This window comes from Oncorhynchus tshawytscha, linkage group LG13, assembly GCF_018296145.1.
Source record: "Oncorhynchus tshawytscha isolate Ot180627B linkage group LG13, Otsh_v2.0, whole genome shotgun sequence".
Lineage (NCBI taxonomy): Eukaryota > Metazoa > Chordata > Actinopteri > Salmoniformes > Salmonidae > Oncorhynchus > Oncorhynchus tshawytscha.
In genome coordinates this window covers 1,218,269-1,233,455 of record NC_056441.1, presented here as the reverse complement: position 1 = coordinate 1,233,455, position 15,187 = coordinate 1,218,269, and the positions used below count along the sequence as shown (strand labels likewise).

General features: G+C 48.0%; 1 protein-coding gene across 3 annotated transcripts in view; it reads left to right on the top strand.

The window, feature by feature from the left end:
• The window catches only part of LOC112236116 (protein CBFA2T1-like), a 100,665-nt gene that overhangs the window by 59,529 nt on the left and 25,949 nt on the right, over nucleotides 1–15,187 (top strand). For all 3 annotated transcript variants that reach the window (XM_042295054.1, XM_042295053.1, XM_042295052.1), the window contains exon 9: nucleotides 2,671–2,861. In XM_042295054.1, the coding sequence (XP_042150988.1) occupies nucleotides 2,671–2,861 (191 nt within the window). The remainder of the gene's footprint in view (nucleotides 1–2,670; nucleotides 2,862–15,187) is intronic.

Below are 15,187 nucleotides of genomic sequence, written 5' to 3'. Positions count from 1 at the left end.
CTCCATCATTTTTAAATGGAAGAAGTTTAGAACAACCAAGACTCTTTCTAGAGCTGGCCGCCTGCCAAACTGAGCAGGGCCTTGGTCAGGGAGATGACCAAGAACCCGATGGTCACTCTGACAGAGCTACAGAGTTCCTCTGTGGAGATGGGAGAACCTTCCAGAAGGACAACCATCTCTGCAGCACTCCACCAATCAGGTCTTTATGGTAGAGAGGCCAGACGGAAGCCACTCCTCAGTAAAAAGGCACATGACAGCCCGTTTCCAATCCCGCTAGATGTGCAGAACACAGCAATGCACTAAAATAACTAAACTGTTAACATATTGTATAAAATCATTTTACAAAAAAAATTGCAAATTTAGGAGCTCTTCCTAAGTGCTGCACATGGACTTGGTGTAACGGTTTTGTTCTGGTGAAAGAGAGGCGGACCAAAATGCAGCGTGGTGGTTATTCATGTTTAATTTATAAAGACACTATACATGAATAAACTAACAAAAACAATAAACGGCGAAAACCTAAACAGCCCTATCTGGTGCAAAACACAGAGACAGGTACAATCACCCACAAAACCCAACACAAAACAGGCTACCTAAATATGGTTCCCTATCAGAGACAATGACTAACACCTGCCTCTGATTGAGAACCATATCAGGCCAGACATAGAAATAGACAAACAAGACATCCAACATAGAATGCCGACTCAGATCACACCCTGACCAACCAAAACATAGAAACATACAAAGCAAACTATGGTCAGGGTGTGACAGTACCCCCCCCCCCAAGGTGCAGACTCCAGCCGCAAAACCTGAACCTATTAGGGAGGGTCTGGGTGGGCATCTGTCCGCGGTGGCGGCTCTGGTGCTGGACGTGGCCCCCACTTCACCGTAGTCTTAGTCCCCCACCTTGTCCGCTTCCGTGGCCTCCTAGCCACGGCGACCCTACTTAATGACCCCACTGGACTGAGGCGCAGCTCGGGACAGAGGGGCGGAAGCTCGGGACAGAGGGGCGGAAGCTCGGGACAGAAGGGCGGAAGCTCGGGACAGAGGGGCTCTGGCGCCTCTGGGCTGAGGGCCTCTGGCGCCGGACAGGCGGGAGACTCCGGCAGCAGCGCCGGACAGGCGGGAGACTCCGGCAGCAGCGCCGGACAGGCGGGAGACTCCGGCAGCAGCGCCGGACAGGCGGGAGAGGGGGAAGGCTCCGGGAGCGCTGGACAGGCGGGAGCCCCTGTAAGGATGAGCTGGAGAGACAGCCTGGTGCGGGGAGCTGCCACCGGAGGGCTGGTGCGTGGAGGTGGTGACGGATAGACCGGACCGTGCAGGTGCACTGGAGCTCTTGAGCACCGAGCCTGCCCAACCTTACCCGGTTGAATGGTCCCGGTCGCCCTGCCAGTGCGGCGAGGTGGAATAGCCCGCACTGGGCTATGTAGGCGAACAGGGGACACCGTGCGCAAGGCTGGTGCCATGTAAGCCGGCCCAAGGAGACGCACTGGAGACCAGATGCGTAGAGCCGGCTTCATGGCACTTAGCTCGATGCCCACTCTAGCCCGGCCGATACGCGGAGCTGGAATGTACCGCACCGGGCTTTGCACCCGCACTGGGGACACCGTGCGCTCCACAGCATAACACGTTGCCTGCCCGGTCTCTCCAGCCCCCCGGTAAGCACAGGAAGTTGGCGCAGGTCTCCTACCTGGCTTCGCCACACTTCCTGTGTGCCCCCCCCAAGACATTTTTGGGGCTGACTCTCGGGCTTCCATCCACGCCGCCGTGCTGCCTCCTCATACCAGTGCCTCTCCGCCTTCGCCGCCTCCAGCTCTTCTTTGGGACGGCGATATTCTCCAGGCTGTGCCCAGGGTCCTTTTCCTTCCAATTCCTCCTCCCATGTCCAGAAGTCTCTCTCGCGCTGCTCCTGCTGCTGCCCGTTACCAAGCCGCTTGGTCCTGTTGTGGTGGGTGATTCTGTAACGGTTTTGTTCTGGTGAAAGAGAGGCGGACCAAAATGCAGCGTGGTGGTTATTCATGTTTAATTTATAAAGACACTAGACATGAATAAACTAACAAAAACAATAAACGTGTGAAAACCTAAACAGCCCTATCTGGTGCAAACACAGAGACAGGTACAATCACCCACAAACACACAGTGAAACCCAGGCTACCTAAATATGGTTCCCAATCAGAGACAATGACTAACACCTGCCTCTGATTGAGAACCATATCAGGCCAAACATAGAAATAGACAAACAAGACTGTCTGGTTAGAGGGTCAGGGGGTTAGAGGGTTGGGGGGTTAGAGGGTTAGGGGGTTAGAGGGTTGGGGGTTAGAGGGTTAGGGTGTTAGAGGGTTAGAGGGTTAAGGGGTTAGAGGGTTAGGGGTTAGAGGGTCAAGGGGTTAGAGGGTTAGGGGGTTAGAGGGTTAGGGGTGTTAGAGGGTTGGGGGTTAGAGGGTTGGGGGTTAGAGGGTTGGGGGTTAGAGGGTTAGGGTGTTAGAGGGTTAGGGTGTTAGAGGGTTGGGGGTTAGAGGGTTGGGGGTTAGAGGGTTAGGGTGTTAGAGGGTTAGGGGGTTAGAGGGTTAGGGGGGTTAGGGGGTTAGGGGGTTAGAGGGTTAGGGGTTAGAGGGTTAGGGTGTTAGCGGCTGGTTGTATAGGTCCTTGAGGATATCTCTGAATGTGTTTCAGAAGAGGCTGTGAACGAGGTGAAGCGCCAGGCCATGTCAGAGCTCCAGAAGGCGGTTTCAGAGGCAGAGAGGAAGGCCCATGAGATGATAAGCACTGAGCGGTCCAAGATGGAGCGTACGGTGGCAGAGGCCAAGAGACAGGCAGCGGAGGACGCACTGACTGTCATCAACCAGCAGGAGGACTCCAGCGAGGTAGGACACTTTATTGATCTACTTTGTACCAGAATATTCTGGATATACCAGAATACCAGAGTATTTATTATAGATGTATTATACCAGAATGTATTTATTATAGATGTATTATACCAGAATGTATTTAATATAGATGTATTATACCAGAATGTATTTATTATAGATGTATTATACCAGAATGTATTTAATATAGATGTATTATACCAGAATGTATTTAATATAGATGTATTATACCAGAATAACAGAGTATTTATTATAGATGTATTATACCAGAATGTATTTATTATAGATGTATTATACCAGAATGTATTTATTATAGATGTATTATACCAGAATGTATTTAATATAGATGTATTATAACAGAATAACAGAGTATTTATTATAGATGTATTATACCAGAATGTATTTAATATAGATGTATTATACCAGAATGTATTTATTATAGATGTATTATACCAGAATGTATTTAAAATAGATGCAGTACCAGTCCAGGGTTTTTCTTTATTTTTGACTATTTTCTACATTGTAAAATAAGGGTGAAGACATCAAAACTATGAAATAACACAAGGAATCATGTAGTAAGCAAAAAAAGTTTTTTTTAAATAAATATATTTTCTATTTGAAAGTAGCCACCCTTTGCCTTGATGACAGCTTTGCACACTCTTTCCATTCTCTCAACCAGCTTCATGAGGTAGTCACCTGGAATGCATTTCAATATACAGGTGTGCCTTGTTAAAAGTTCATTTCTAGAATTTATTTCCTTCTTAATGCGTTTGAGCCAATCAGTTGTGTTGTGACAAGGTAGGGCTGGTAATACATAAGACAGCCCTATTTGGTAATAGACCAAGTCCATATTATGGCAAGAACAGCTCAAATAAGCAAAAAGAACTGACAGGCCATCATTACTTTAAGACATGAAGGTCAGTCAATCTGAATAATGTCAAGAACTCTGAAAGGTTATTCAAGTGCAGTCGCAAAAACCATCAAGCGCTATGATGAAACTGGAGAATGACATGGTGTGGTTGTGTCCTATAGGAGAATGACATGGTGTGGTTGTGTCCTATAGGGGACTATGACATGGTGTGGTTGTGTCCTATAGGGGACTATGACATGGTGTGGTTGTGTCCTATAGGAGAATGACATGGTGTGGTTGTGTCCTATAGGGGAATGACATGGTGTGGTTGTGTCCTATAGGGGACTATGACATGGTGTGGTTGTGTCCTATAGGGAATGACATGGTGTGGTTGTGTCCTATAGAGGACTATGACATGGTGTGGTTGTGTCCTATAGGGGAATGACATGGTGTGGTTGTGTCCTATAGGGAAGGACATGGTGTGGTTGTGTCCTGCAGAGGACTATGACATGGTGTGGTTGTGTCCTATAGGAGAATGACATGGTGTGGTTGTGTCCTACAGGGGAATGACATGGTGTGGTTGTGTCCTATAGGGGACTATGACATGGTGTGGTTGTGTCCTATAGGGACTATGACATGGTGTGGTTGTGTCCTATAGGGGACTATGACATGGTGTGGTTGTGTCCTATAGGAGACTATGACATGGTGTGGTTGTGTCCTATAGGGGAATGACATGGTGTGGTTGTGTCCTATAGGGGACTATGACATGGTGTGGTTGTGTCCTATAGGGGACTATGACATGGTGTGGTTGTGTCCTATATGGGAATGACATGGTGTGGTTGTGTCCTATGGGGAATGACATGGTGTGATTGTGTCCTATAGGGGAATGACATGGTGTGGTTGTGTCCTATAGAGGACTATGACATGGTGTGGTTGTGTCCTATAGGGGACTATGACATGGTGTGGTTGTGTCCTATAGGGGACTATGACATGGTGTGGTTGTGTCCTATAGGGGAATGACATGGTGTGCTTGTGTCCTATAGAGGACTATGACATGGTGTGGTTGTGTCCTATAGGGGACTATGACATGGTGTGGTTGTGTCCTATAGGGGAATGACATGGTGTGGTTGTGTCCTATAGAGGACTATGACATGGTGTGGTTGTGTCCTATAGGGGAATGACATGGTGTGGTTGTGTCCTATAGGGGAATGACATGGTGTGGTTGTGTCCTGCAGAGGACTATGACATGGTGTGGTTGTGTCCTATAGGGGACTATGACATGGTGTGGTTGTGTCCTATAGGGGAATGACATGGTGTGGTTGTGTCCTATAGGGAATGGCATGGTGTGGTTGTGTCCTATAGGGGAATGACATGGTGTGGTTGTGTCCTATAGGGGACTATGACATGGTGTGGTTGTGTCCTATAGGGGAATGACATGGTGTGGTTGTGTCCTGCAGAGGACTATGACATGGTGACATGGGGACTATGACATGGTGGGTTGTGTCCTATAGGGGACTATGACATGGTGTGGTTGTGTCCTATAGGGGAATGACATGGTGTGCTTGTGTCCTATAGAGGACTATGACATGGTGTGGTTGTGTCCTATAGGGGACTATGACATGGTGTGGTTGTGTCCTATAGGGACTCTGACATGGTGTGGTTGTGTCCTATAGGGAATGACATGGTGTGGTTGTGTCCTATAGGGGACTATGACATGATGTGGTTGTGTCCTATAGGGAATGACATGGTGTGGTTGTGTCCTATAGGGGACTATGATATGGTGTGGTTGTGTCCTATAGGAGAATGACATGGTGTGGTTGTGTCCTATAGGAGAATGACATGGTGTGGTTGTGTCCTATAGGGGAATGACATGGTGTGGTTGTGTCCTATAGGGGACTATGACGTGGTGTGGTTGTGTCCTATAGGGGACTATGATATGGTGTGGTTGTGTCCTATAGGGGAATGACCTGGTGTGGTTGTGTCCTATAGGGGAATGACATGGTGTGGTTGTGTCCTATAGGGGACTATGACATGGTGTGGTTGTGTCCTATAGGAGAATGACATGGTGTGGTTGTGTCCTATAGGGGAATGACATGGTGTGGTTGTGTCCTATAGGGGACTATGACATGGTGTGGTTGTGTCCTATAGGGGAATGACATGGTGTGCTTGTGTCCTATAGAGGACTATGACATGGTGTGGTTGTGTCCTATAGGGGACTATGACATGGTGTGGTTGTGTCCTATAGGGGAATGACATGGTGTGGTTGTGTCCTATAGAGGACTATGACATGGTGTGGTTGTGTCCTATAGGGAATGACATGGTGTGGTTGTGTCCTATAGGAGAATGACATGGTGTGGTTGTGTCCTATAGGGGACTATGACATGGTGTGGTTGTGTCCTATAGGGGACTATGACATGGTGTGGTTGTGTCCTATAGGAGAATGACATGGTGTGGTTGTGTCCTATAGGGGAATGACATGGTGTGGTTGTGTCCTATAGGGGACTATGACATGGTGTGGTTGTGTCCTATAGGGGAATGACATGGTGTGGTTGTGTCCTATAGAGGACTATGACATGGTGTGGTTGTGTCCTATAGGGGAATGACATGGTGTGGTTGTGTCCTATAGGGGAAGGACATGGTGTGGTTGTGTCCTGCAGAGGACTATGACATGGTGTGGTTGTGTCCTATAGGAGAATGACATGGTGTGGTTGTGTCCTATAGGGGAATGACATGGTGTGGTTGTGTCCTATAGGGGACTATGACATGGTGTGGTTGTGTCCTATAGGGGACTATGACATGGTGTGGTTGTGTCCTATAGGGGACTATGACATGGTGTGGTTGTGTCCTATAGGAGACTATGACATGGTGTGGTTGTGTCCTATAGGGGAATGACATGGTGTGGTTGTGTCCTATAGGGGACTATGACATGGTGTGGTTGTGTCCTATAGGGGACTATGACATGGTGTGGTTGTGTCCTATAGGGGAATGACATGGTGTGGTTGTGTCCTATAGGGGAATGACATGGTGTGATTGTGTCCTATAGGGGAATGACATGGTGTGGTTGTGTCCTGCAGAGGACTATGACATGGTGTGGTTGTGTCCTATAGGGGACTATGACATGGTGTGGTTGTGTCCTATAGGGGACTATGACATGGTGTGGTTGTGTCCTATAGGGGAATGACATGGTGTGCTTGTGTCCTATAGAGGACTATGACATGGTGTGGTTGTGTCCTATAGGGGACTATGACATGGTGTGGTTGTGTCCTATAGGGGAATGACATGGTGTGGTTGTGTCCTATAGAGGACTATGACATGGTGTGGTTGTGTCCTATAGGGGAATGACATGGTGTGGTTGTGTCCTATAGGGGAATGACATGGTGTGGTTGTGTCCTGCAGAGGACTATGACATGGTGTGGTTGTGTCCTATAGGGGACTATGACATGGTGTGGTTGTGTCCTATAGGGGAATGACATGGTGTGGTTGTGTCCTATAGGGGAATGGCATGGTGTGGTTGTGTCCTATAGGGGAATGACATGGTGTGGTTGTGTCCTATAGGGGACTATGACATGGTGTGGTTGTGTCCTATAGGGGAATGACATGGTGTGGTTGTGTCCTGCAGAGGACTATGACATGGTGTGGTTGTGTCCTATAGGGGACTATGACATGGTGTGGTTGTGTCCTATAGGGGACTATGACATGGTGTGGTTGTGTCCTATAGGGGAATGACATGGTGTGCTTGTGTCCTATAGAGGACTATGACATGGTGTGGTTGTGTCCTATAGGGGACTATGACATGGTGTGGTTGTGTCCTATAGGGGACTCTGACATGGTGTGGTTGTGTCCTATAGGGGAATGACATGGTGTGGTTGTGTCCTATAGGGACTATGACATGATGTGGTTGTGTCCTATAGGGGAATGACATGGTGTGGTTGTGTCCTATAGGGACTATGATATGGTGTGGTTGTGTCCTATAGGAGAATGACATGGTGTGGTTGTGTCCTATAGGAGAATGACATGGTGTGGTTGTGTCCTATAGGGGAATGACATGGTGTGGTTGTGTCCTATAGGGGACTATGACATGGTGTGGTTGTGTCCTATAGGGGACTATGATATGGTGTGGTTGTGTCCTATAGGGAATGACCTGGTGTGGTTGTGTCCTATAGGGGAATGACATGGTGTGGTTGTGTCCTATAGGGGACTATGACATGGTGTGGTTGTGTCCTATAGGAGAATGACATGGTGTGGTTGTGTCCTATAGGGGAATGACATGGTGTGGTTGTGTCCTATAGGGGACTATGACATGGTGTGGTTGTGTCCTATAGGGGAATGACATGGTGTGCTTGTGTCCTATAGAGGACTATGACATGGTGTGGTTGTGTCCTATAGGGGACTATGACATGGTGTGGTTGTGTCCTATAGGGGAATGACATGGTGTGGTTGTGTCCTATAGAGGACTATGACATGGTGTGGTTGTGTCCTATAGGGGAATGACATGGTGTGGTTGTGTCCTATAGGGGAATGACATGGTGTGGTTGTGTCCTATAGAGGACTATGACATGGTGTGGTTGTGTCCTATAGGGGACTATGACATGGTGTGGTTGTGTCCTATAGGGGAATGACATGGTGTGGTTGTGTCCTATAGGGGAATGGCATGGTGTGGTTGTGTCCTATAGGGGAATGACATGGTGTGGTTGTGTCCTATAGGGGACTATGACATGGTGTGGTTGTGTCCTATAGGGGAATGACATGGTGTGGTTGTGTCCTGCAGAGGACTATGACATGGTGTGGTTGTGCCTATAGGGGACTATGACATGGTGTGGTTGTGTCCTATAGGGGACTATGACATGGTGTGGTTGTGTCCTATAGGGAATGACATGGTGTGCTTGTGTCCTATAGAGGACTATGACATGGTGTGGTTGTGTCCTATAGGGGACTATGACATGGTGTGGTTGTGTCCTATAGGGGACTCTGACATGGTGTGGTTGTGTCCTATAGGGGAATGACATGGTGTGGTTGTGTCCTATAGGGGACTATGACATGATGTGGTTGTGTCCTATAGGAGAATGACATGGTGTGGTTGTGTCCTATAGGGGACTATGATATGGTGTGGTTGTGTCCTATAGGAGAATGACATGGTGTGGTTGTGTCCTATAGGAGAATGACATGGTGTGGTTGTGTCCTATAGGGGAATGACATGGTGTGGTTGTGTCCTATAGGGGACTATGATATGGTGTGGTTGTGTCCTATAGGGGAATGACATGGTGTGGTTGTGTCCTATAGGGGACTATGACGTGGTGTGGTTGTGTCCTATAGGGGACTATGATATGGTGTGGTTGTGTCCTATAGGGGAATGACCTGGTGTGGTTGTGTCCTATAGGGGAATGACATGGTGTGGTTGTGTCCTATAGGGGACTATGACATGGTGTGGTTGTGTCCTATAGGAGAATGACATGGTGTGGTTGTGTCCTATAGGGGAATGACATGGTGTGGTTGTGTCCTATAGGGGACTATGACATGGTGTGGATTTGTCCTATAGGGGACTATGACATGGTGTGGTTGTGTCCTATAGGGGACTACGACATGGTGTGGTTGTGTCCTATAGGGGACTATGACATGGTGTGGTTGTGTCCTATAGGAGACTATGACATGGTGTGGTTGTGTCCTATAGGGGAATGACATGGTGTGGTTGTGTCCTATAGGGGACTATGACATGGTGTGATTGTGTCCTATAGGGGAATGACATGGTGTGGTTGTGTCCTATAGGGGAATGACATGGTGTGATTGTGTCCTATAGGAGAATGACATGGTGTGGTTGTGTCCTATAGGGGAATGACCTGGTGTGGTTGTGTCCTATAGGGGACTTTGACATGGTGTGGTTATGTCCTATAGGGGAATGACATGGTGTGGTTGTGTCCTATAGGGTAATGACATGGTGTGGTTGTGTCCTATAGGAGAATGACATGGTGTGGTTCTGTCCTATAGGGGAATGACATGGTGTGGTTGTGTCCTATAGGGGACTATGACATGGTGTGGTTGTGTCCTATAGGGGACTATGACATGGTGTGGTTGTGTCCTATAGGGACTATGACATGGTGTGGTTGTGTCCTATAGGGGACTATGACATGGTGTGGTTGTGTCCTATAGGGGACTATGACATGGTGTGGTTGTGTCCTATAGGGGACTATGACATGGTGTGGTTGTGTCCTATAGGGGAATGACATGGTGTGGTTGTGTCCTATAGGGGAATGACATGGTGTGATTGTGTCCTATAGGGGAATGACATGGTGTGGTTGTGTCCTGCAGAGGACTATGACATGGTGTGGTTGTGTCCTATAGGGGACTATGACATGGTGTGGTTGTGTCCTATAGGGGACTATGACATGGTGTGGTTGTGTCCTATAGGGGAATGACATGGTGTGCTTGTGTCCTATAGAGGACTATGACATGGTGTGGTTGTGTCCTATAGGGGACTATGACATGGTGTGGTTGTGTCCTATAGGGGAATGACATGGTGTGGTTGTGTCCTATAGAGGACTATGACATGGTGTGGTTGTGTCCTATAGGGGAATGACATGGTGTGGTTGTGTCCTATAGGGGAATGACATGGTGTGGTTGTGTCCTGCAGAGGACTATGACATGGTGTGGTTGTGTCCTATAGGGGACTATGACATGGTGTGGTTGTGTCCTATAGGGGAATGACATGGTGTGGTTGTGTCCTATAGGGGACTATGACATGGTGTGGTTGTGTCCTATAGGGGAATGACATGGTGTGGTTGTGTCCTGCAGAGGACTATGACATGGTGTGGTTGTGTCCTATAGGGGACTCTGACATGGTGTGGTTGTGTCCTATAGGGGAATGACATGGTGTGGTTGTGTCCTATAGGGGACTATGACATGGTGTGGATTTGTCCTTTAGGGGACTATGACATGGTGTGGTTGTGTCCTATAGGGGACTATGACATGGTGTGGTTGTGTCCTATAGGGGACTATGACATGATGTGGTTGTGTCCTATAGGAGAATGACATGGTGTGGTTGTGTCCTATAGGGACTATGATATGGTGTGGTTGTGTCCTATAGGAGAATGACATGGTGTGGTTGTGTCCTATAGGGGAATGACATGGTGTGGTTGTGTCCTATAGGGGAATGACATGGTGTGGTTGTGTCCTATAGGGGACTATGATATGGTGTGGTTGTGTCCTATAGGGGAATGACATGGTGTGGTTGTGTCCTATAGGGGACTATGACGTGGTGTGGTTGTGTCCTATAGGGGACTATGATATGGTGTGGTTGTGTCCTATAGGGGAATGACCTGGTGTGGTTGTGTCCTATAGGGGAATGACATGGTGTGGTTGTGTCCTATAGGGGACTATGACATGGTGTGGTTGTGTCCTATAGGAGAATGACATGGTGTGGTTGTGTCCTATAGGGGAATGACATGGTGTGGTTGTGTCATATAGGAGACTATGACATGGTGTGGTTGTGTCCTATAGGAGACTATGACATGGTGTGGTTGTGGACTATAGGGGACTATGACATGGTGTGGTTGTGTCCTATAGGGGAATGACATGGTGTGGTTGTGTCCTATAGGAGACTATGACATGGTGTGGTTGTGTCCTATAGGGGAATGACATGGTGTGGTTGTGTCCTATAGGAGACTATGACATGGTGTGGTTGTGTCCTATAGGGGGATGACATGGTGTGGTTGTGTCCTATAGGGGAATGACATGGTGTGGTTGTGTCCTATAGGAGAATGACATGGTGTGGTTGTGTCCTATAGGGGAATGACCTGGTGTGGTTGTGTCCTATAGGGGACTTTGACATGGTGTGGTTATGTCCTATAGGGGAATGACATGGTGTGGTTGTGTCCTATAGGGTAATGACATGGTGTGGTTGTGTCCTATAGGAGAATGACATGGTGTGGTTCTGTCCTATAGGGGAATGACATGGTGTGGTTGTGTCCTATAGGGGACTATGACATGGTGTGGTTGTGTCCTATAGGGGACTATGACATGGTGTGGTTGTGTCCTATAGGAGACTATGACATGGTGTGGTTGTGTCCTATAGGGGACTATGACATGGTGTGGTTGTGTCCTATAGGGGACTATGACATGGTGTGGTTGTGTCCTATAGGGGACTATGACATGGTGTGGTTGTGTCCTATAGGGGAATGACATGGTGTGGTTGTGTCCTATAGGGGAATGACATGGTGTGATTGTGTCCTATAGGGGAATGACATGGTGTGGTTGTGTCCTGCAGAGGACTATGACATGGTGTGGTTGTGTCCTATAGGGGACTATGACATGGTGTGGTTGTGTCCTATAGGGGACTATGACATGGTGTGGTTGTGTCCTATAGGGAATGACATGGTGTGGTTGTGTCCTATAGAGGACTATGACATGGTGTGGTTGTGTCCTATAGGGGAATGACATGGTGTGGTTGTGTCCTATAGGGGAATGACATGGTGTGGTTGTGTCCTGCAGAGGACTATGACATGGTGTGGTTGTGTCCTATAGGGGACTATGACATGGTGTGGTTGTGTCCTATAGGGGAATGACATGGTGTGGTTGTGTCCTATAGGGGACTATGACATGGTGTGGTTGTGTCCTATAGGGAATGACATGGTGTGGTTGTGTCCTGCAGAGGACTATGACATGGTGTGGTTGTGTCCTATAGGGGACTGACATGGTGTGGTTGTGTCCTATAGGGGAATGACATGGTGTGGTTGTGTCCTATAGGGGACTATGACATGGTGTGGATTTGTCCTTTAGGGGACTATGACATGGTGTGGTTGTGTCCTATAGGGGACTATGACATGGTGTGGTTGTGTCCTATAGGGGACTATGACATGGTGTGGTTGTGTCCTATAGGAGACTATGACATGGTGTGGTTGTGTCCTATAGGGGAATGACATGGTGTGGTTGTGTCCTATAGGGGACTATGACATGGTGTGGTTGTGTCCTATAGGGGAATGACATGGTGTGGTTGTGTCCTATAGGGGAATGACATGGTGTGATTGTGTCCTATAGGGGAATGACATGGTGTGGTTGTGTCCTATAGGGGAATGACATGGTGTGATTGTGTCCTATAGGAGAATGACATGGTGTGGTTGTGTCCTATAGGGGAATGACCTGGTGTGGTTGTGTCCTATAGGGGACTTTGACATGGTGTGGTTATGTCCTATAGGGGAATGACATGGTGTGGTTGTGTCCTATAGGGTAATGACATGGTGTGGTTGTGTCCTATAGGGGAATGACATGGTGTGGTTGTGTCCTATAGGGGACTATGACATGGTGTGGTTGTGTCCTATAGGGGAATGACATGGTGTGGTTGTGTCCTGCAGAGGACCATGACATGGTGTGGTTGTGTCCTATAGGGGACTATGACATGGTGTGGTTGTGTCCTATAGGGGACTATGACATGGTGTGGTTGTGTCCTATAGGGGAATGACATGGTGTGCTTGTGTCCTATAGAGGACTATGACATGGTGTGGTTGTGTCCTATAGGGGACTATGACATGGTGTGGTTGTGTCCTATAGGGGAATGACATGGTGTGGTTGTGTCCTATAGGGGACTATGACATGGTGTGGTTGTGTCCTATAGGAGAATGACATGGTGTGGTTGTGTCCTATAGGGGACTATGATATGGTGTGGTTGTGTCCTATAGGAGAATGACATGGTGTGGTTGTGTCCTATAGGAGAATGACATGGTGTGGTTGTGTCCTATAGGGGAATGACATGGTGTGGTTGTGTCCTATAGGGGACTATGATATGGTGTGGTTGTGTCCTATAGGGGAATGACATGGTGTGGTTGTGTCCTATAGGGGACTATGACGTGGTGTGGTTGTGTCCTATAGGGGACTATGATATGGTGTGGTTGTGTCCTATAGGGGAATGACCTGGTGTGGTTGTGTCCTATAGGGGAATGACATGGTGTGGTTGTGTCCTATAGGGGACTATGACATGGTGTGGTTGTGTCCTATAGGAGAATGACATGGTGTGGTTGTGTCCTATAGGGGAATGACATGGTGTGGTTGTGTCCCATAGGGGACTATGACATGGTGTGGATTTGTCCTATAGGGGACTATGACATGGTGTGGTTGTGTCCTATAGGGGACTATGACATGGTGTGGTTGTGTCCTATAGGGGACTATGACATGGTGTGGTTGTGTCCTATAGGAGACTATGACATGGTGTGGTTGTGTCCTATAGGGGAATGACATGGTGTGGTTGTGTCCTATAGGGGACTATGACATGGTGTGGTTGTGTCCTATAGGGGAATGACATGGTGTGGTTGTGTCCTATAGGGGAATGACATGGTGTGATTGTGTCCTATAGGGGAATGACATGGTGTGGTTGTGTCCTATAGGGGAATGACATGGTGTGATTGTGTCCTATAGGAGAATGACATGGTGTGGTTGTGTCCTATAGGGAATGACCTGGTGTGGTTGTGTCCTATAGGGGACTTTGACATGGTGTGGTTATGTCCTATAGGGGAATGACATGGTGTGGTTGTGTCCTATAGGGTAATGACATGGTGTGGTTGTGTCCTATAGGGGAATGACATGGTGTGGTTGTGTCCTATAGGGGACTATGACATGGTGTGGTTGTGTCCTATAGGGGAATGACATGGTGTGGTTGTGTCCTGCAGAGGACTATGACATGGTGTGGTTGTGTCCTATAGGGGACTATGACATGGTGTGGTTGTGTCCTATAGGGGACTATGACATGGTGTGGTTGTGTCCTATAGGGGAATGACATGGTGTGGTTGTGTCCTATAGAGGACTATGACATGGTGTGGTTGTGTCCTATAGGGGACTATGACATGGTGTGGTTGTGTCCTATAGGGGACTATGACATGGTGTGGTTGTGTCCTATAGGGAATGACATGGTGTGGTTGTGTCCTATAGGGGACTATGACATGGTGTGGTTGTGTCCTATAGGAGAATGACATGGTGTGGTTGTGTCCTATAGGGGACTATGATATGGTGTGGTTGTGTCCTATAGGAGAATGACATGGTGTGGTTGTGTCCTATAGGGAGAATGACATGGTGTGGTTGTGTCCTATAGGGGAATGACATGGTGTGGTTGTGTCCTATAGGGGACTATGACATGGTGTGGTTGTGTCCTATAGGGGAATGACATGGTGTGGTTGTGTCCTATAGGGGACTATGACATGGTGTGGTTGTGTCCTATAGGGGACTATGACATGGTGTGGTTGTGTCCTATAGGGGAATGACATGGTGTGGTTGTGTCCTATAGGGAATGACATGGTGTGGTTGTGTCCTATAGGGGACTATGACATGGTGTGGTTGTGTCCTATAGGGGAATGACATGGTGTGGTTGTGTCCTATAGGGGAATGACATGGTGTGGTTGTGTCCTGCAGGGGACTATGACATGGTGTGGTTTGTCCTATAGGGGACTATGACATGGTGTGGTTGTGTCCTATAGGGGACTATGACATGGTGTGGTTG